The 22,114-nt window shown below is 51.6% G+C and overlaps 1 protein-coding gene across 1 annotated transcript; it reads left to right on the top strand.

The window, feature by feature from the left end:
* Nucleotides 1–10,864: 10,864 nt before the first annotated feature.
* Nucleotides 10,865–13,584, top strand: LOC113605031 (junctophilin-2-like). Its single transcript, XM_027078042.1, has 3 exons — nucleotides 10,865–11,084; nucleotides 12,133–12,839; nucleotides 13,491–13,584. The coding sequence occupies exons 1-3, from the start codon at nucleotides 10,865–10,867 to the stop codon at nucleotides 13,569–13,571; spliced, it is 1,008 nt and encodes a 335-aa protein (XP_026933843.1). The 3' UTR covers nucleotides 13,572–13,584.
* Nucleotides 13,585–22,114: the final 8,530 nt, after the last annotated feature.

The following is a 22,114-nucleotide window of genomic DNA, read 5'->3' on the forward strand; positions in this document are numbered from 1 at the left end:
GTGGTCAAAGCTGGGATGACCACGTTGCCTCGTGTGCCTGAGATCGCCCTGGATCATGCTGGGTATAATTATAAACAGACCCCCTTTCACCCTCAGGTGCCCTGGTTTGAATGATAAGCTCTCCGGTCACCCTAAACAAATCCTGAGGATGTGACCCCCACCCCCCGCCCTTACTGCTCTAAGCACTTTGCAAATACCCACGCATTTAGTTCTCCCAACTCTGTGAGGTTGGTGCTGTTATTCTCCCATTTCACAGATGGGGAAACGGAGGCACAGAACTGTAAAGTAACTTCCTCAAGGTCACACAGCTAGGAAGAAGCAGGGCTAGGTTGGGAACCCCAGTCATCTGGTGCCAGAGCTCCCCCGTTCAGCCACTGCCTCAGCAAGAACTTCTCTAAGAGGTCTCCCCTGAGCCCATGCTCTGGGCTAGATGTGTCTCCCCCTTCCCACCCCACCAGGAGCCATGGACTTGTCTCAGTCGTGACTGCTGTGACATGGTTTGGGGATAGAGGAAGACAGCAACGTGGTCGGAATCTCCTCTGGGGCCCTCACACCTGACACAGCGCTTGAGGCCAAATAAAATCTCTGGAAATGCTTTTCGAAGCAAGGGATGTGATTTTCCAGGGCTGGGGCCGGGCTTGGCCCCTCCCCGCGGTTTCTTCCTCCCCGTGTGGCAGCAGGGATGCCAGCCCCCAGGAGCAGATGGAGCTGCCTGGAATTCCTTCCTGAGGCTCCTTATCGGTTTTCAGAGCAGCCTGGGGGGTGAAGGGGGGTGTCAGGGACCTTGGGGGCTGCTCTGGCAAAAACTGGAATGCCGCAGCGGAGTACCACCTGGGGAGGGGCCGGAGGCTGGGGAGGGTGCTGGGCCGGGAGGGCTCAGCTGTCAACATTCCTCCAGCTCACAGAAAGCTCCCCTGTGCGCCTTGTCCTTATTTAGACAGGAGATGTCTGCTGACTTGGGCCTTGTGGGATGCCACGGCCGGCTGGCTCACCGGGTGGGCGGGGTGGGCTGGGGCGGGGAGCAGAGCACATCCAGAGCCAGGTCAGTGGGCTCTCTGCGGGCGATCCCAGTAGACCCAGGTGGGAAGTCCACCCCTTGGGGCGAAGAATCACTCTCTAAGTAATAGTAACAAAAGTAGCAGCTACCGTTGATGGGGTTCCCACTATGCACAGGGAGGCATGCTAGGCTAGTCTGTAAGTTCTAGGAGGTGAGTTTCTTCTGTTCACTGCTGTACCCCCAGATCTAGCCCGGGACCCGGCACACGGTAGGTGCTTGGTAAATACTTGTCACGATCAAATGAGTATACCCTTCACATGCCGCGGTTCACTTCATCCTCACAATAATTCTAGGGGCAGCTAAGTGCTATTATTAACCCAAGTTACAGATGGTGAAACTGAGACCTGGAGAGGTTCCACGACTTGGCAAAGGTCACACAACTTGGACATGGAGGAGCTGGGGTTTGAAACCAGGTCGTCTGACACCAATATTAATGAAAACTCCAACATTCATATTAAAAATTATTTAATATTAATCTTATTTTGGTGTTCACCACACTGGAATTCCTGGCTTTCCCCGTTTATTGACTGTGTGAGCTGGGTGGCTTATCTAACCTTCTCATCCTTAGTTTTCTCACCTGTAAAATGGGAATTGGTAGTGATGTCTACCTTAGAGAATACTGTGAGGATTCAATGAAATAATACATGCCAATATCTGAGCACAGTGCTGGCACACAGTAGGCACTCAACAAGAATTGTTCTTCAAATGACTACACCATAATTTAATCAACTACTTCCCCACTTCTTGCCTTGGCTTCATTTCCGATCTTTTGCTATTACAAACAGGATTGCAGTAAATACCCTTGTACGTGTGTCATTTTGCACAATTTGAGTATGTCAGTTGGCCAGATTCCCAGGAGGGGAAGCACTACAGCACAAAAATATGTAGATGTTAAATTTCTAAAGAAAAAAAGGTTGAGCAGTCTGAAGTGATAAACATGAATCTATGGAAACGTGAAAAATTATGTGAGTGAAAAATGTATAATAGTGAAAGCTAAACTTCTCTAGTGCACACTCAGTGCAAAAGGCACTGTTTTAAGCCCTTTCTGTATATTAATTCCTTTAAATTTCATAACAACCCTATGAGGTAGGCATTATTATTATCCAAATTTGTAATAGATGTCTATCACTGCCTAAAAAATTATCCCCAAACATAGCAGCACGAAACGACACATTTTTCTTATCTCGCAGTTTCTGTGGGTCAGGTATCAGGACGTGGCTGAGCTGTGTCCTCTGGCTCAGGGTCTCCCATGAGGCTGCAGTCAAGGTGTCGGCCGGGGCTTTGGTCCCATCTGAAGGCTCCCCTGGGGAAGGATCCACTCCACACTCACGCACATGGCTGTTGGCAGGATCCAGTTTCTCGTGGGCCATTGGACTGAGGCCCTGAGCTCCTTGCTGACGTTGGCGGGAGGCTGCCTTCAGTTCCTTGCCACGTGAGCCTCCCCAACATGGGAGCTTGCTTCGTCAAAGCCAGCAGGAGTCTGCTAGCAAGAGCAAAGTCACCATCTTTTGTAAACTAGTCATGGAAGGGATATCCTATCACCGCTGCCATAGTCTTTTTGTTAGAAGCCTGTCACTGAGTTCAGCCCATACTCAAGGGGAGGGGATCCCATAAGGGTATGAATATCAGGAGGCATCTGAAAAATCTTCCTGCCACACTCACTTTTCAGAAGAAGAAATGGATGCACAGAGAGGTTAAGTGATTTTCCCAGGTCACACAGCTAATGTCTGAGTCAGGGTTTTCAGACCTGGGTAACATAACTTCAGATTCCATGCTCTTAAAAACTGGCCCTCAAAATTGAATCTTTATTGTGTTCACAGCTCTGTTAAAAAATAGATGTACACGTGGAAAGGCTAGAAAAGAAGGCTCAAAAGCTAACATAGCTATCGTTTAGCACAGTGGGTTCCCAGTGCTGTTGCTTTACTGTTACTCTTTTCATAATTCATAAAATGTGATTTTAAAATCTGACGTAGACTTTTAAATATTTAGTTATTTATTTGGCTGCATCGGGTCTTAGTTGTGGCACATGGGATCTTCGTTGCTGCATGCAGGGTCTTTTGTTGCAGCGCGCGGGCTTCTCTCTAGTTGTGGCGCACGGGCTTCTCTCTAGTGCGCACAGGCTCAGTAGTTGCGTTGCGTGGGCTTAGTTGTCCCGCAGCATGTGGGATCTTAGTTCCCCGACCAGGGGTCGAACCGCGTCCCCTGCATTGGAAGGAGGATTTTTTAACCACTGGCCCACCAGGGAAGTCCCTGGTGTAGACTTTTTAAAAAGGAAGTTTCCCTGTGCAGCCAACTCATCCAGAAAAGGCCTCACTGCTGAGACCTGGGTTCCAGATTGGACTGCAGGGTCCAGTCCTATGTGGGCGGCGGCGGGAGCAAGGCCTGAGGTCCCCTCCCTGTCACTTCACTGGCTGCCGAAATACAGCCAGACTTTAGTCACACAGCCAGGCAATTCCCAGGTTCCAACTGACTAACCTTTCTTTGGAGAAGTTGAGGGTATCACTGCTGGTAACTACTAGCCCTGGGCTCTATGATAGGCAGGATGAACGCTAGGGATGCCCACGCCCCGGGGGAAAGAGGCGTGGTTGTGGCCAGTCCCAGCTGCTGGGCTCTTCTGGCTTAACTGAAGTGTGTAGCAGATGCGTGGGTCAGCAAAGGCTCTGATGCCAGACAGATCTGGAATCATGTTCCAGCCGGCTCTGGATCTCACTAGCCATGAGCCGTGGGCAAATAATTTCCTGAGCCTTCCTTTCTTCTCCTGTACAGTGGGTTGTCTTGAGGATGACATGAGATCACAGAGGTTGTTGTAATTTCCTGTTGCTGCTGTAACAAATTACCACAAACTTGGGGGCTTACAACACAGATTTATTCTCTTACAGTTCTGGAGGTCAAAAGTCTGAAATCAGTCTCCGTGGGCTAATAAAGTCAGGGTGTTGACAGGGCTGGTTCCTTCTGGAGGCTGACAGGAGAATCCAGTTCCTTGACTTTTCAACTTCCTGGTGGCTGCCCCCACTCCTTGGTTTGGGGCCCTATCTGCATCTTCAAAGGGCATCAGTCCAGTCTCTGCTCCAGCATCACATCATCTCCTCTCCTGTGGTCCCATCTGCCCCTGCCTCCCTCTTACAAGGACACTTGTGGTTACATTTAGAACCTGCTTGTATAATCCAGGATAATTCCTGCACCTCAGGATCCTCAATTTAATCACGTCTGCAAAGCCCTTTTTGCCATATAAGGTAACATTCATTGGTTCCAGGGATTAGAACCTGGATATCTCTGGGGCCATTATTCAGCCGACCACAAAGATCAGGTGTCTGGCACATAGTTAGCAGTTAGTAAACAGCAGCTCATTACTTTGCCTCCCCCTTAGAGGCTGAGGGGGGGAAGGGGTGTCACCCACCCACACATGGTGAGTGTGAGCCCCCTTCCCAGCTGGGCTGGCAGCTCTTTTTCAAGAAGGGGAGGAAGGTTTCTGTAAAACATGATCTGGAACAGGTCACCGCCATGGCCTGGGGATTTCAGGCTGGGCTTCCAAGGTCGGGAGGTCCTACCTAGGGCCTGAAGGGGGGCACAGCCCCCTAGACTCAAAACCCATGCCCCTCCACTTCAGCTAAAACAAATTCACTTTCTAAAATTTTCAAACACTTGCATAGAGCTTTCTATGTGCCACGTCCTGTTCTAAATGCCTTATGTACATTCACTCTATAATCCCAACAACTCTATGAGGCAGGGGCTATTCATAACCCCATTTTACAGATGGAAAAAAATCAAAGTACAGAGAATTATGTAAGCCACCCACAGTCAAAAACAGTGTTCTTAACCACCTCAAAATACCAAAATATTAACAGCAATTTTTCTTTTTTCAAAAACATCTGCTTATTTTCCAATTTTTTTGATGATGAAACCATATTATTTTTACTACATATTTTATATATTTATAATATATAATATAAAAATAACAAAATACAAATGATGAACATGTAACCCACCACATGGGCTTTCTCCTGCCCTGTAGCCTTCTGTTTGTTCTCAAAACTTTTCACCTTGTCTTATCTCTGACCAGACTCTACATCCTTCCAGAGCAGGGGCCATGTCTGGCTTAATGTTCATTATAATAATAATGGGCAAGTGACTTAACCTCTCTGTGCCTCAGTTTCTTCATCTGTAAAATGGTTGTGGTGCCTATCTCCTAGGGAGGTACGAACCCTTAGTTTATTTCCCATTTTTTCTTATTAGAAGTAATGTTTCTAGATCTAAATGTAAGAAATAAACTATAAAACCCTGGGGATAAAATATAGTAGTAAATCTTTGGCTGTTGAGCTAGGCAAAGCTTTCTTAGATATGACACCAAAAGCACAGGCAACAAAGAAAAATAGATAAATTGGATATCATTAAACTTAAAGACTTCTATGCTTCAAAGGACACCATTAAGAAAGTGAAAAGACAACAGAATGGGAAAAATATTTTCAAATCATATATTTGGTAAGGGACTTGTATCTAGAATATATAAAGAACTTTTACAACTCAATAATAAGACAAAAAATTTGAAAACAGGCAAAGAATCTAAATAAACATTTCTCCTAAGAAGATTCATAAATGGTCATTAAGCACATAAAAACACACTCAACATCATTAGCCATCAGGGAAATGCAAATCAAAACCACGATGAAATGCACCTCACAAACCACTAGTGTGACTAAAATTTAAAAATGGATAATAGTAATGTTGACAAGGAGGTGGAGAAATTGGAATCCTCATATGTTATTGGAAGAAGGTAAAATGTTGCACTCAATTCAGAACCAGTCTGGCAGTTCCTCAAAAGGTTAAACAGACTTATCACATGACCCAGCAATTCCACTCCTAGGCGTATACCCAAGAGAAATGCAAACATACATCCACCCAAAAACTTCTACATGAATATCCATAGAAGCATTATTCATAGTAACCAAAAGGTGGAAACAACCCAAATGTCCATCAGCTGTTGAACAGATAAACTAAATATGGTTTATCCACACAGTGGACCATTATTTGGCAATAGAAAGGAATGAAGTATTATTTATGCTACAACGTGGGTGAACCTTGAAACAATGTTTTCATGACATATCCTTCTATAAATGCATACTTAAATCCCAATTTTTTGGCAGTCCTTAGCATTTTGGAAGGGAGTTGCTGGTAAACATCATTATAATAATAACAAAAACGGTAACAATAATGATAGCTAATATTTGTTAAGTGCTCAGTTTATGCTAAGCACTTTTGCGCAATCTTATTTCAGGCTCCCAGTAATTTTGTGAGTTAAATGTTATTAACCCCATTTCGCAGTTGAGGAAACTGAGGCCAGAGAGCAAAGGTCAGGTACCCAGAATATGATGGATGTGAACTTGTACCCTTAATCCCTCTGGTGAAGAGTTTCCCAGCAGGGCTTAGCACATGTTTGCCAAATGAATGCAGTCCAGGCAAGACTGGACCCTTGTCTCCATCCTTGTTGGAGGGCAGGGGAACTTTCTCCCAGGGAGCTATCTGGGCAGGTGGCTGGACATCCCACCTGTGGTTCCTCCTCGAGTTTACTCTGACCATGATTGTTCTGGAGGGAAACGGCTACAGCCAGCCAGAGCTAGGGGCGAGGGGCTATTTTGGGAGAAGACAGGGCGGTGGCATCTGAAGCATCCCCTCAGGAAGACTTGGCGGCACTGCCCTGATCAACCACCTCTGCAGCTTCAGAGAGGCTGGCAGCTGCCTGAGTTGGGGGCTCTGATTATCTGCCTCTGTCCTCCAAACCTACCATGGGCTCCTTGTTCTGATGGATTTCTGAAAAATTTTTAAGTGAACAAATTAGTGACATTAAGTACATTCAGGTTTTTTGTTTCAGTCGTCTAAAAACAACTGTGCTTCTTATATATTTTATTAACAAGCACCTAGATAGCACTTTCTGTGTCCTGGCTACTGTTCTAAGGGCCATATGACTGTTTATTCATTTACTCCTTATACTGTTTCTCTGAGGCAGGTGCTGTTATTATCCCCATTTTACAGATGAGGAGACTGAGGCTCAGGCGGCTCAGACTTGCCCAAGGGTATAAGGAGCAGAGCCAAGACCTGACCCCAGACAACCTAGCCAGAGCTGCCCCCTCTTAGCCACACCCCCATGCAGTTCAAGGCTTTGCTCTGCGCCCCTGTCCATCCACTGATTTTCAGAGATGTGGCGTAGTTGACCTGGCAGGGCTGCATTAAGCTGTGAGCTCCTCAGGCGGCTGCTCAGGGTCTGATTTTGCCCCATCCCTGGTCCCAGCACGTGGAACACCTGGCCCAGTTAGTTAGTGCCAGGAAGGCCGCGGCTCAGTGTAATGGGGAAGAGCTTGGGCAGGTGCACTTTCTAGCTGTGTGACCTTGAGAAAGTGACTTCACCTCACTGAAGTCACGTGTAATTGTGGCCATAGCACAGAGCTGGGCACAAAGTGCTCAACCAATAACAGATGAATATTATTAATCAGAGTAGTAGAAGAGACCGTTGTTGAGTGGATGCATTAGAACAGAGGTGGGCAAACTTTTCCTGTAAAGCACCAGACGGTAAATATTTTTGGCCTTGCAGGTCACGGACTTCGGTGGCAACTACTTAACCCTAGATAATAGTAAACAAATGGGTGCGGCTCTGTTCCAATAAAACTTGATATGGACGCAAATCTCAAGGCCATATAATTTTCACGTCATAAAATTACTCTTTTGGGTTTTTTTCCCACACCTTTAAAAATATAAAGAGCGTCATTAGCTCACAGGTGGGACAGAGGCAGCGGGCTAAATCTGGCCTGTTGCCCTGACTTGCTGACCCCTGCAGTAGAACGTGAGCTCTACAGGGGAGTTTTGGATACTGGGTTTCCTGTAGTCACAGTGCCCAGAATAGTGCCCAGCACATTGTAGGCAGTCCATAAAGTTGTATGAAATGAATGAATCTGGTTGTTGAAGTGGGTCTTGAGCTGGCCCTTTAAGGCTGGGAGGTGGAAGGACTGAGAAGGAACATTCCAGAGGGGAGAACAACCAGAGCAAAGGAGTCAGGGGTATATCCTGTGGGTGTCTCCCTTTGGCCCAGTGAAGCCATCAGTGGCCTGATGGAGACACCTGGGCAACAAGGCCAGATCTAATGGGGCGGTTAGGGGTCTGGGGTGGGCAAAGGAGTCAGGGGTGGGGCTGGATACTCTCAGACGTGCTTCCACTGGGTTATTGCCCTGCCCCATCCCTGAACCACCACCAGCCCTATTTTTAACCCTGCTGACGAAAGAAAATCTGTTGAAATCAAGAAGGGTGACTGATCCCTGCCCCACCCTGTGCCCCAGTTACTCTCCTTCCCTTCTCCCCATTAGGGGCAGAGCCATCCTAGGAGACCCTCCCCAAGAAACATCGAAGTGGTCATAGGAAAAGAGATGGTTCCTGCGCTTCCCTAGCAGGACCTGGACTCAGGGAGGGATCCTGGTGCTTGAAGAGAGCCACTCAAGGCTCCTGGGGGGTTGAGCAGGCCGGGAACTGCCCAAGAGAAGACTGGATTTTCTCTCTGTCTGACTAGTGCATGCTTCTCAAATTTTAATGAGCAGTGGAAGCAGCTGGAGGTTTATAAAATACAGATTCCTGGGCTCCTCCTAAGAAATTCTAATTCAATAGATCTGGGGTGGAGCCCCCAAAGCTGCATTTTCAACAAGTGCCTGGATGATGAGGGGCTGGGGGGTTGGTGAATGGACCACACTGTGAGTGCCACTGGACCAGAAGATAGCCTTTGGACCACAGCAGTTCAGCCTGCCCTGGTAAGCTGCCAGATATACCCCATCAAGGCTGCCTCAGGCCGAGAATTTGGAGAGCCTTGAAGGCCACCCTAAGTAGTTTGGACTTTATTTTCAGCACAATAGGAAGCCTTGCAAAGATTTTCAGCAAGAGGTGAGGCCAGGAGATGTATGGGTTAAGCAAGCTGCATGTCATTGGTTGTAGGAAGCGAGCCTGGAGGCTACAGATGGGAATGGGGGACCTTGCAGGAGGAGTGATAGAAGGAAGGAGAATGGGCAGATTCAAGAGCTGTAGGGGGAGCAGGAGAGACAGGAGTTGGTGGTTGTTGTCTGTGAATATTGAAAGATGAGGAAGGGGGGTGTGGGAGACGCTGGGATTCCTGGCTTGAAGGCTGGGGAGCTGGGGAGCTATTCCTGAAATCAGAAGCATTTTGCATGGGGAGCTAATAAGGTATTCAGTTGGTCAGACTGATGGATGTGGACAGAGGAGCGTGCTTCCTTTAAACCCAGCAGCCCTTATTGCCTTGGGCTGTGTGGCCACTCCCCTCTGACCCCTGTTCTGGCTGCCCTGGAGGGTCCACCGTTGATCCCCCAGAATCTTCCAGGGCTCAGTGTGGAGGTTGCCATTCTGGCCTGAGGAGTCCTGCAACACAGCTTCCCAGGGCACCGGGAAACAAGCCTCATCCAGCTCACGTTACCAAAAAAGGACATTTTCGCAGTTTGAGGGTTTGCCCAGCCCTTTCCCTCCTCCCCCAACCTGGGGTTTCAGGTTTCCAGGGAAGTGTCTCTGAAAATTTAGATCTTTGAATCACACATACCCATGTACAGGCAAATACGAGTCTGGGGATATGCATGTACCACACTCGGTTTTAAAATTTTTTAAAGTATAGTTGATTTACAATATCATGTAAGTTTCAGGTGTACAGCACAGCGATTCAGTTATACGTATATATATGTATGTGTATATATATTCATATATCTAGGTATGTATATACATATTATATATATATATATTCTTTTCCAGATTCTTTTCCCTTATAGGTTATTACAAAATACTGAGTATAGTTCCCTGTGCTCTACAGTAGGTTCCTTGTTGGCTCCACACTGGAGCCAACATTTTGATGTCACAAATGTCATCTTCCTCCTTCTCCTTCTCCACCACCACCATCACCACCATCGTCACCATCATCATCATCACTAAGCCCCATCCCGGGCTAAACACTTTTATGTGTTGCCTCTCAGTAGTTTTCACAGCAGCTCCAGGGGGAGTGAGAGACACAGAATCAGACAGGGAAGTAGCCAAGCAGGGATGTGGTCTTACCTGGAGTCCAGCTTCAGCCTGATCCCATACATCTTTATTTTTACTAACCTCTAACTGAAATTTAGTATTTTCTTCAATTATGGAAGTTGGCAATAAATCAACAGTAGTATTAGCAGTATCTCTGACTTTGTCACTAATAGAAATCACATATATTTTCATGTCACATTACTGTTGTTGCACGTATCCTTGAAATATTCTTTATGTTAATCTATACTTTTAAATTATGGTAGTTAATAGACCTGCTAGATATTTTGTTTAAAGTGTTAATAAAGAAGAATATACATTATTATATTACAAATTTGTCCCTTTAAATATTTTGGTAACAGTGTGTCAATATAATTGCATCCCTTTGTAATCCTGTGTAATTTGTGCATTTTAAAACATTCCAAGAAGGGGTCCAGCGGTGTCACCAGATGCCAGGAAGATCTGTGACACAAATGAGGTTAAATTCCCTGTTCTGGGCCTTGGCCTCTGCATTCTACCAGCAACAGGGGGAAAAGAGAGGATGAAGAGGATTACAGGGGGGGTTTCTGTGGGCCAGGTCTGGAAATGGCATAATCCTGTCTTCCCACAATGCTTTGGCCAGTCACCTGACCACACCTAACTGCAGGGGAGGCTGGGAAATGTAGTCCATCTGTGTGTCCAGAATGAAGAGGAAGTGGTCTGGGGAATGCACAGCAGTCTGGACCACAGGGCTCAATAAATATTCATTGACAGCTGGAGTGAATGAAAATTCTGTCCAGAGTGTCTCTTTGTGGGTTGGGGAGGAAGGGCAGAGGACTAGTTCTCTGGAGGGATCCTGAGTCTCCACCATGTTGTCTCCTTAGGACAAGTCACGCCAAGGCCAAAGCTGAGGCAGCAGAACAGGCTGCCCTGGCTGCCAACCAAGAGTCCAACATTGCCCGCACTTTGGCCAGGGAACTGGCTCCAGACTTCTACCAGCCAGGTAGGGCCAACCAGGGAGGGGAGGGGCAGGACGGGGTAGGGGGAGGTCCTGGGGGGGGGGTGGACACCTTTTCTTTGCTTGTTGGAAAGCTGAGATGCTCAAGTGGGTCCACGCATGCCTTTGAGTTCCAGAATCTGTGGGGCGTGGTGCAAGCATGGGATGGGTGCAAGCATGGCACAAGGGGACTCATGCTGAGATTGTGGCGGGGTATCAGAGGCTCCCCCCACTCCAGCCCGTCTCTTCTCTCTGGGAAACGGGGCTGCAGAGTAAGGAGGACCCCCTGGCTCTGATACAGACTTTGCATTTGGATAGAGCGGTGGGAGCCCATCAGGGTGGGGGACTGGTGCTGCCTGCACTGAGGGTTTTAAGGTGAGTGGCACGATTAGATTTGTATTTTCTAAACATTCTGGCTGCGGCCGGAAGACCAAAGGGAGACTAGATGGAAGACCGCGGAGCGCAGATCTGTGCCTGGGAGGTTAAGTCGCTTCCCATCACAGTGCGCCCCCTGCTGGTCCAAGGAAGAGCGACCCTGGCTGGCTGCCTCCGCCCTTGGGTGGTCATAGCAACAGCTGTCACCACGTGCCAGGCACTGAGCTCAGCATATTACAGGCATTTTTTTTTCCACCCGATTAATCCTTCCGTTAGTATTTATGAAATAGGTATGATTGGGCCCGTTTTTCAGATAAGAGAATGGAGAGAGACCAGTGTGACCATACAGAGCATAAACTCTGGAGCCAGACTAGCCTGAGTGCCAGTCCTGGCTCTGCCCTTGGTCAGCGGAGTGACTCTGGGCAAGTGATTTTTACCTCTCTTGAGCCTTCTTTTCTTCATCTGTACAATGGAGGCTAAATAATAGCATACGCCGCATAGGGTTATTAAAATGATTAAATGAGTTAGTATTGGGGAATTGCTTAAAACAGTACTTGGCACTTGGTGGCCGTAGGTTAAGGCTGGCTGAGTACATAAATGAGACTCAGAGCGGCTTGCCCTGGGTCATCCAGTGCTGGGACCGGGGTTCGATTGCAGCCTCCCCGTGTGGTCCCGGCAGGTCCGGAGTATCAGAAGCGCCGGCTGCTCCAGGAGATCCTGGAGAACTCGGAGAGCCTGCTGGATTCCCCCCACCGGGGCCCTGGCGCCGCAGGCCTCTCGGAGCGGCCCCGCGAGAGCCCGGAGCTGCACGAGCGCGAGACCCCTGCGCCCGAGGGTGGCCCCCCGTCGCCGGCCGGGACGCCCCCTCAGCCCAAGCGGCCCCGGCCGGCCGCGGCGTCCAAGGACGGCCTGCTGAGCTCGGGCGCCTGGAACGGCGAGCCCGGCGGCGAGGGCAGCCGGCCGGTCACGCCGTCCGAGGCCGCTGGCCGTCGCAGCCCCGCGCGTCCCGCCAGCGAGCGCATAGCCATCGAGGCGCTGCAGGCGCCGTCCGTGCGGTCGCAGGAGCCCGAGGTGGCGCTCTACCAGGGCTACCACAGCTACGCCGTGCGCACCGCGCCGCCCGCGCCGCCGCCCTTCGAGGACGAGCCCGAGCCCGAGGTCCCCGCGGCCGACTCGGCGCCCCCGTCCCCGGCCGCCCCCGGCACGGCGGCCCCGCCCCGAGGCTCCGCGCCCGAGAGCCCCGCCAAGCTGGAACCCAAGCCCATCGTCCCCAAGGCCGAGCCCAAGGCCAAGGCCCGCAAGACGGAGGCCCGGCTGACCAAGGCCGGGGCCAAGAAGAAGGCTCGGAAGGAGGCGGCGACGGCGGCGGAGGTGGAGGTGGAGGAGGTGAGGCTGTCAGTGGGAAGTCGGGTTCCCCACGCGTGGGGGAGCTGGGGGTGGGATTCGGGGGCAGATGGCCGGGTGGCGAGGGTGATGGCGCAGGACAGGGCAGGCGGGATGTGGCCTTAGTTAAGTGCAGCCTGATCCACGGTTATGCAACACAGCCCCCCACCTTGGGGCAGGGGGCTGGCCTTTGTGCCCGCTGTCTGGGCAGTTCTTTGGAGAAGGAGGTGGCTGGGAGTCCTAAGCGGCTGGGGTGGGATGCCCCTGTCCATCAGGCTCCCAGCCTCAGCTGCAAGGTGTAGCAGCAAGGGGCCCAGTGGGGGGCCTGGGTCCTGGACCTCTGGGCTTGCTATAGGAGGCTGGGAGCTAGGAACTGCAGCGCCAAAGACTGAAGCTGGGCTCTGAGGGACTGACAGCTGTGGCCCCAGAGGAATCAGCAGTGGGGAAGGCCGTGTTCTTGGGTTCCAGGCCCAGCTCTGCCCACTGTGTGCTCTGGGATATGTTCTTGCTCCTCTCAGGACCCTGAGCAGTTTGGTTATTTCCAAGAATCCTTCCAGCGCTGATGGTGTGTCCCGGTGCTGGGCACAGCAGTGAGCAAGAGGGTGGGGGTGTGCTCTCCCGGGGACTCAGGCAGCCTCTCTCCACTGTTCCCAGGTCCCCAACACCGTCCTCATCTGCATGGTGATTCTGCTTAACATTGGCCTGGCCATCCTCTTCGTTCACCTCCTGACCTGACCTCATCCACCAGGTGCGGCTGGGAGGAGGGGATGGGAGCCCCTGGGGGAGGAGAGTAAGGGCCAGCTGCCTGCCGAGCGGACCATCCTGTGGTTAACTGAGGCCCGTCCCCCAGCAGAGGCAGGGACCTAGAGTGTGGATTTGAGAGATCACCTCTTCCCAGTACACAATACACACACACACACACCCTCACACAGACACACACACACATACACCCCCTCATTAGCTCAACGTTCGCAGAGCACCGGATCTCTGTCAGGTGAGCACTGGGGGCTTCATTCATTCAGTCATTCACTAACACATCATTAATTTAAGCACAGTTTACTGAGCACCTGCTCGCTGGGATCTAAGGATTCAGCAGGGACTCACTCCTGTCCTAAGAAAGGGGGTGAACATGAGAGTAAACCTTTAACTTATAGCTCATTATGTAAAAGTCTTGCAGTTCAAAGGTCAAGCAAAACCGTTCTTGACTCCATCCCCCCAGACCCCCGCAGGTCTAGACGGAGGCCACCTGGCATGGCCGGGTCCTCTTCTCTCTGTCCTCCAATTCTCTCTTGCTCCCACCCTCTACCTGCCCACCCCCCGCCCCCGCCCTCAGTCCTCTCTTCCTGAGACCCTGCTGTCAGTCAGTTGGTTCCATCAGTTGGTTTTCTCCCTGTGATGGAGCTCAGGGGCTGGGTAAGATCCGGGGGGAAAAGGAAGTGGGCTGGGCTGGGGTGAAGGAAAAAGGCCCTGGTTGGTCTCAGGGTGAAATATCTACAAGGCAAATAAAATCTTTCTCCTGCCGGGACCACTTTACACTATAATTCCTGTGCTTGGTGATGCTAACAGAGTTTCTGCCTCTTGCCCTCCCCCACTCCTCCAGAGACCCCCTCCCTTGATCCTAGCTTAGTGTGGGCTGGAGGAGTCCTACTCCTCAGTCCCAGAGGAGAAGGAGAAGGAATCCTTGTCCTGTCACCGGGTAAATAGCCAGTGACAATATTAGCCTGGTAGGTGCTGGCGTGCGGGTGGATGCTGAGCTAGGCAGGGTTCATGTCTCATAGGGGATCTGGGAATGATTGCGGTGGGGACTGCCAACTTCCTGACCTGAAGGATGGCGAGGGGCGAGCCAGATGGCAGTGGGGGAGGAGGAAGAAAGGGAAGAGTGTCCCAGGTAAAGGGAACAGGCAGAGACAGCAAATAGGCAGCGGCAGCATCCAGCGGGGGGCCTTGCAAGGGCCAGGGGAGGCCTCCGGGACTTGTATCTGATCCCACTGAGTCAGAGCCAAGGGGCAAGGCTGCCCTGGGGGCTTGGGGAGGCGGGGCTGGTGGTGGTGATGGAGATGTTGCCCCAGAGAGCATCAGGCCTGAGGCTTGAACCCTGCCTGGAGCCTGGCTGAGCCCCAGCCTCCCTGCCCTTCTCCCCGCTCCCTCCTTCCCTCGCCTGACCCTCTTGCTGTATCTTTGCAGAGCCAGGAGTTCCTGCTGAGAATGCGTGGACCCATCTTTCTGCAGTGCCCCACAGGGCAGCCGAGGAGGACTGGACTCTGGACCTGGATGCCGGGGGTCCAGCTCGCATCCACACCACAGACATTTAAGGAGGTTTCCCGTGGCGCCCATGCCCGACGCAGGCGGTGCCCAGAGGGAGAGAAAGGGCCGGGCACCCTCCGGGAGCTCTCTGCCCAGTGGCAGGGAAAGCCCTGAAGGCAGAGCCTTGGTCTTGAGCACCCTGATCTGCTCCGTCCCCCATCCTCATCCACTCCCTCGCCTCACCTCTGGGTCACCCCCTCCCCGGGCTTTTCTGTGTTTTGGGAGAAGTCACCAAACCAGGATGTTAAAATCCCAGTCGCCTTCTTTCTACCCTCCCTGCTTTCTTTTATCCTCTGGCTGCTGGGCTGAAGCCTCTCGGGCAGGTGGAGGGAGTGACAAGATCCTTGCGGTGGGCCAGCGAGGGAGACGCTCCGACAGCCCAGTGGCCCATCCCATCGCAGTCCGGACCCCGCCCACACTCTGTCCCTTGCTTACAGATGTTCTGGGTGACAGTAGAGGAAATGGACATGTTCCATTTGAATATCCCAGGATACAGTGCTTCTGTCTCCTCCCACTGGTCCAGTTAGCTTCCCTCTGGACCAGTAGAAGAGGGAGAGACGGGAGGAATTGGGGCCTTTGGCTGGGAAGCCACTGAGCAGGTGGCCAGGGGGTGGGGGTGGGGAGAAGGGCTAAGGGGTGGTGAGGATGGCCCTGTCTCTGAGTGCACCTGAGCCTGGGGCTGGCATTGCATGTGGGGCTTCCAGGTTGCTGAGGGGGGAGAAGGGGTCGCCCTGCAGGAGCCGTGGGGCTGGTGCAAAGCTCCGGGGATGCCCCGTGAGTTAATTTGTCCGCTTCCGCTCCCAGGGGCCACCGCAGGCTCGGGGAAGCGTGAGCATGGAAGCCCAGGCAGATTTCACTAGGGCTGACTCTCGGGCAGGTGTGAAGACAGGTGCTTGTCAGCCAGCGTTTCCCAGGGAGAGGGGAGCAAGTCTGGGCCCCCCACTGGGCACAGTCTGTGATAATAAGCCCCTCGGCTTGCTTGGCAGAAGATGGTATTTGCATGTAGCCCCTTAACAGATGTTTTGTACCACGCTGATCCTTCTGGGCCTTGGTGTTGGCTGCAGCTGGGGGGAGGCTGAGGGCTGTGGCCTCTGCCCCGGGGAGGATGGAGGGCAGGTCTTCCAGGCCCCTCCAAGCTGAGCCGGGGGAAAGGATGCGGCCGTGGCACCTAAGCAGAGCTGGAGGGGGCAGCTGCTCATCTTTGTTTATCTGCCCCCTGGGGGCTGGGGCGTTGTGGTCTGGCCTCTCCGGGGCAGCTCTTTGACCTGGAGTTTGCTTCTGATGGGGTTGGCTTTCCCCTCCTCCCTCAATACTTGGGAACCTTCCCTCCAGCTTCACACTTGCTGTTTCAAGCACCGCTGGGGTCTCGAGGCGTGGTTGGAACCTTGGACTGCATTTCCTCGGAGAGGAGTCCGTGGGTTCTCCCATCCTCCAAGGGCTCTGCCTCTGTGTGGGGGCTTTCCTGGACAGCTAGGGAATGAGGGGGGAGGGCTGGGGGCACTGCTCAGGGCTGACGGCCTCCAGGCCTCGGCTCTGAGGTCACTGTCGAGGGTTTCTGGTCTGGCTCGGGGCCAGGGATATAAGCCTTTGGCTGCCAGAGCTCCCTCCCGGGGCCTTGTTTGGGGGCTGGTGTTTGGGGTGAGGGTTCAGGAAGCTGTCGTCTGTGCCATAATAAACTTGCATCTGCTCACAGGCTCTGGCTGGGCTGCAGTGTCTGCTTGTGGGCTCAGGACGAGGGACTGGCTGAAGGGGAAGAGAGGCCTGGGACCCTGGGTCATGCTGGTCCAGGCCCTGTCTCTCTCTTACAGTTCCCATAATACCTCCTGAGGGGTGGCTGAAGGGCTTCAGTTCTGGAGGGATGCCCCAAAGGCCACAGACCTTCTAAGGCAGACCCTGGGTTTCTAAAGCAGACTTCCAGAAGATTCCCTAAGCAGCATATAGTAGAAGAAAGAGCCTGCCTTTTTTTTTTTTTTTTTTTAATCTTTGGCTGCACTGTGTGGCCTGAGGGATCTTGGTTTCCAGACCAGGGATCGAACCCATGCCCCCTGCATTGGGAACGTGGAGTCTTAACCACTGGACTGCCAGGGAAGTCCCCAAAGAGCCTGCCTTTTGAGATTGGCCTCCCTGGGCTCTAGTCCTGCTCAGCGTACTTATTTCACTTCTCTGAGCCTCAGTTTCCTCATCTATAACATGGGGAAAATAATAATACTACCTCCTGGGGTTGTAGCGAGGATAACGTTAAATGTTGAAGCTTATGTAAAGCCCAGCTGTTGAGAGCAGTGAGAAGTGCAGACTTTCCATTTTGGGATCCTTATTGCTTTTGCACGAAACTGCTGTCATCAGTCCTCTCACAAGCCTTTTGCATTTTGATAGAGACCCCAGAAGCCCCAAGGGGGTGGAGATGATTCACGCCCCCGTCAGAGAGTCACAGAATGTCTCAGTCAGAGGGGGGACCCAGAGACCATCTTCATACTCTACAGAGGCTCAGAGAGGAGAAGAGACTTGCCCAAGGTCACACAGCAAGTCAAGGGCAGGAAAGCAGTTATCTTGTTTGTGGATAAGTATTAAGGTTCTCTCAAGGCCAGGAGCCCCCAGTGAGATGGTTGGAGGGGAGGGTCCCTCGCCCATCAACTGGCTTGAGTGCAGGCAGGTCCCGGGGTGCTTTGGCGATCAGGAGCCCTGGCTTTCTGCCAGGGCTTTCTGCGTGCCAGTCAGCCCCTCTTTCTGGGTGTCAGCTTCCTCTTTTGCCAAGGAGACCATCGTTCCTGCCCTGTTGCCTTCTTCACAGGCAGTGCAGTTGTAAGAATCAAATGAGGTAGATTATGGGTGGTAAAGAGATTGTCAAAACCCTGGAATAATCCAGGGATCCCCAGGAAGAAGGATGGGTTTGGAGGGACTACGGGAGGGAGTGGGAGGGAGTGGTAATCTGCAGAGGTTTGGGTAAAATCCACCAAGAGAAGGGGTGTGGGGTAGGGTGGCAGGGCAAGTGGGCAGCCAGCCCAGTTGACTAGTCTGTAGACTGGATGTGTGTGTGTGTAAAGTGGGAGTGTGGGGTGGAGAGCAGGAGGACGGCTGCATTAGAATCACCTGGAATGGTTTGGCAAGAAAGCTCACTCCCGAGCCCCACTCTGGAACTTCCGAGTCAGGTAAGGTTGGTCGGAGTCGGGCGCCCCCTGGTGGCGAAGGACAGCTTACAGCCTGGCTGGTTCCTTTTTCAGCCTTGGCCACTGGCAGCTCTAGAAGTTTGTCCTGTCCTCTGCCAGGTCCAGGATCCGGTTAAGGTGTCTTGTGCCATAGGGGAACTTAAAACCACCTTGTGGGCATTGCCAGGGTCTGTGATCACTGACCACTGCCTTGGGGTCTTGGCAGGACTCTTCCAGGGCAGAAAAAGGGAGGGGGCCTGGGAGCTGTGGGATTCAGATTAGGGATTTGTGGCAAGATGGGAATTTCCTTTTTTTTTTTAAGATGGGAATTTTCATAATTTCTGATGAACGCACAAAGGATCCGGCTGCGCTGGGAGAGATGCAGTTTCAGACTACGACCTATGGAGGCCTCAAGCCTGAAAAAGTTATATGGGGGACCCTCAAATAAGTAGCTCAAAATAAAAGCAATACCAAAACTGTAAAACACAAAACTTGCATGTATGCGGAAATTAGAATAGCTCTTCCTTTTTTGTCCAAACTTCTGACTGTGTTTATGGAGGCTGAATTTCTCCCTCCCTCCCTCTCTCTCCAGTCCACCCAGGGAGGGAAACCCCACATTCAACGGAGTCAGGCAGCTGTGGGTCAGGCCCTGTGCTGTGCCCTTCACTTACTCTATCCAGTGACAGAACAGCTGTGTGATTTAGTGCAATAACTCTGAAGTTAGGCTGCTGGTCTGAATCCTGGCCCCATCCCTTGACATCTCAAATCTTCTTGACTTCCTTTTCCAAGATGATGGTTATGCTACCACCTGCCTCTTAAGATTAAAACTATGAATGAAGCCCCGAGAACAGTGCCCAGCATGGGCTGAGCACGTGATAAATGTACCCGTATTCAATTTTCACGACTCCACGATGTAGATATGTCTCTCCATTTTACAGATGAGGAAACTAAGGCTTGGAGAGATGGAGTTACTGGTTCAGGGTATCGCAGGGAAGGAAGGGCAGAGGCTGTGCTCTTTCCACAGAACTGCACTGCTTCCCACAGCAAAGGAGTGAGCTTCCCGTCACTGTGGATAAGCCAGCTAAGAGCAGATGGCTACCGCACAGGGATATGGCCGAGGGGATTCATATGTTGGAAATGGCTGGGTGAGATAATTCACAGTTTCTTGAGAGAGTTCGGGCACAGAAGGAAAGGTTCCCTTAAGAAGCTCGAGGAAACGACTTCCAAGGTGGCAGAGGTGGAAGGCCTAAGCGATCAGCTAATCTGGCGCCCTCACTTGTCATAGGGGAAAACAGGCTGGAGAGAGGCCGGTGACTTGCCAGGACCATACAGCAGGTCAGTGACAGACCAGGATGGAGGGGACAGTGACCCCTTGCTCACAGGCTGACTGTAGGTGGGACCCTCCTGCCAGGAGAGCACATGCCAGGCTCCTCCATGTGTCAGGTCATTTACCTGCCCACTTTTTAGCGATCTTTTAGAGAGATTCATGCCCTAGGGCCGTGGGGTCAGCAGAGGGTACCATCCTGAGCTTTGTTTCCCACTCTCTCCATGAACCCAGCATTGCCATAGTAACCACTCTCTGGGGATGAGTTTGTTGATCACGTGAGGGAAGCCATGGTATTCATTATTTTCATTTTACAGATGAGCAAATGGTGGCTCAGAGTGGTGAAACGACTTGCCCCTGGACACACAGGGCCAAAGGTGGGACTGGACCCCGAGTAGGCTGACTCTAAACCCGGGCTCTTCACCACCTTACACTTAACTGCCTTGCCATGATTGTGAGTGTGTAACAAGGCTGGGAGACAGAACAACGGGGGCTGGACAATGGGGGGTAGGAGGAGGGGTGACTTGGAAGCAGGGCATGTGAACTGAGAGGAAGTGGTCCTGGAAAGGGGCTGGTGGGTCTAGGAACTAGAGCTGAAAGTGGCAACTCGAGAGGATGTGGGACTTCCATGAGGCAATTAAAACCGTTGGAGACCTAGCCTTGACTGGGAGAGAGAGGAACTTACAGGGGATGGCACATGGGGACCAAACAGATGGGCCAGTCAGCCCGGCCCTTGGGGGAAGCAGAGGTCCGCTCCGGCAGTAACGGAGGCCTTTGCCTGTGGCCCTCTCGGAGCTTCTGGACCCCCTTTGCAGAGGAGTTGAATTGGAATTAATGACTAAAATAATCCAAACCAAGTTACTCAGCAACTGGGTTTGATTTCTTGATTCATAAAGGCTTTATGGTGCCTGACTTTTTAAAATAAGGGTTTCATGATCAGATGTAATGATATTGAAAAGTCCATGTCAAATAGAGATGCAATAGGGAGCTTCTAGCAAATCCAACAGGAGAATCACAGCACAGACCTTTGAGTTTTGGAGCAAAGTCATGCCTCCTTCCCCAGAGAAAAATATCAGGACTTGCTGTTGGGTCCTGTTAGAGACGAAATGCCTGGCTCTCAGGCCGCTAAGCCAGACATCTGGGCAGGTTCGGTTGCAATCCATCATCAGGGGGAGCTGGCACGTACAAGGCCAGGCTCAAGTTGGTCCTCGAGGTGTAAGTTACATGAGCAGAAGTGTAGACTCTTGGGGCTCTTGCTTCTGTGGCTTTGCTGCCTGTCCGTCACTGCACAGGATGGTCTCAAGAAGAGCTCCAGCTGACTGAAGAAGAAAAAACTTGAATCCATTTGCCGAGAGGGATAATTCCAGGAGGCCTGGAATTAGCCTGTTGTTTTGCTGAAGCAAGAGATGGACCTGCACAGGGCTGACCGCTGCTCAAGGCATGCAATGGACTGATTAACTGTGACGCTTTATAACCATGGGTTCAAGGTGAGCTTGGGAGCAGTTTATAACAGCTTGTCAGCATGGTTTATTGATAACAGTGAGACTAATGATTTGCACCTGGTCTCCGCGAGGCCCCTAGAAGGCTCTGCTACGGGGGCTGGTTACATAGCAAGAATGTGCCCATGTGACCAGCAGGGTCCAAGACTCTATCTTAGGCTCCCTGATCCAAGAGAGAAAGCACAGCTAGTAGGACCCTGCAGAGGGGAGGATGGTTGGAGCTCACAAACAGCCTTCGGGACCTGGTTAACGAGGCAGTCTTTGTCTGTGATGACTCTCTGTACTGTAGGGCAGTTGCTATATTGAATTCTTTTCTTGCAATAAACCTTAGATTATAGGTATTGTCATCTGGGGTCCTGTGAGTTTTCTTTAGCAATCGAACCCTAACTGCCACCATTAGTGCAACCTGGTTTGCAGGTTGTATTCATTTTCTATTGCTGCGTAACAAATTACCCCAGACACAGGGGCTGAAAACAACCACCTGTTTCTCATCTCAGTCTCTGTGGCTCAGGGGTCTGGCCCATTTTAACTGGGTCCTCTGCTCAAGGGCTCACGCGTCTGAAGTCATGGTGTTGGCTAGCTACATCCCCATCTGGAGGCTCAGCTAAGAGAAAGATCTGCTTCCAAGTTCCGTTGGGTTGTTGGCAGAATTCTTTTTTGTGGGTGTAGGACTGAGGTCCCCGTTTCTGACTACCTCTTATCCAGGGACCTCTCTTAGCAATGAGACCTCATTAGTGCTTCTTGGCCATGCGGCACCTCCTCTGAGAACAGAACAGATTACTTCCTTCAAGATCAGCTTCGTCAGCGTGAGCTGTTACCCTGTTCTTATTTCGCCCCCTGGCAGCGGGACAGGGTGCTCAGGGAGCAGGTGGAGGCCCCTCTTCCCAGGTTTCCAGACAGAAGGGGCTTGGAAGGAGGTGTGGGCAGGATATGGGAAGATGGGCAAGGCTGACGTGTGGGGAGCTGGGGTGAGGGAGACCCTGTAGTCTGAGCCCAGGCATGGCCTCG

The sequence above is a fragment of the Aethalodelphis obliquidens genome, unplaced genomic scaffold (assembly GCF_003676395.1).
Source record: "Aethalodelphis obliquidens isolate GAN/ISIS:26980383/991018 unplaced genomic scaffold, ASM367639v1 scaffold42, whole genome shotgun sequence".
Classification (NCBI taxonomy): domain Eukaryota; kingdom Metazoa; phylum Chordata; class Mammalia; order Artiodactyla; family Delphinidae; genus Aethalodelphis; species Aethalodelphis obliquidens.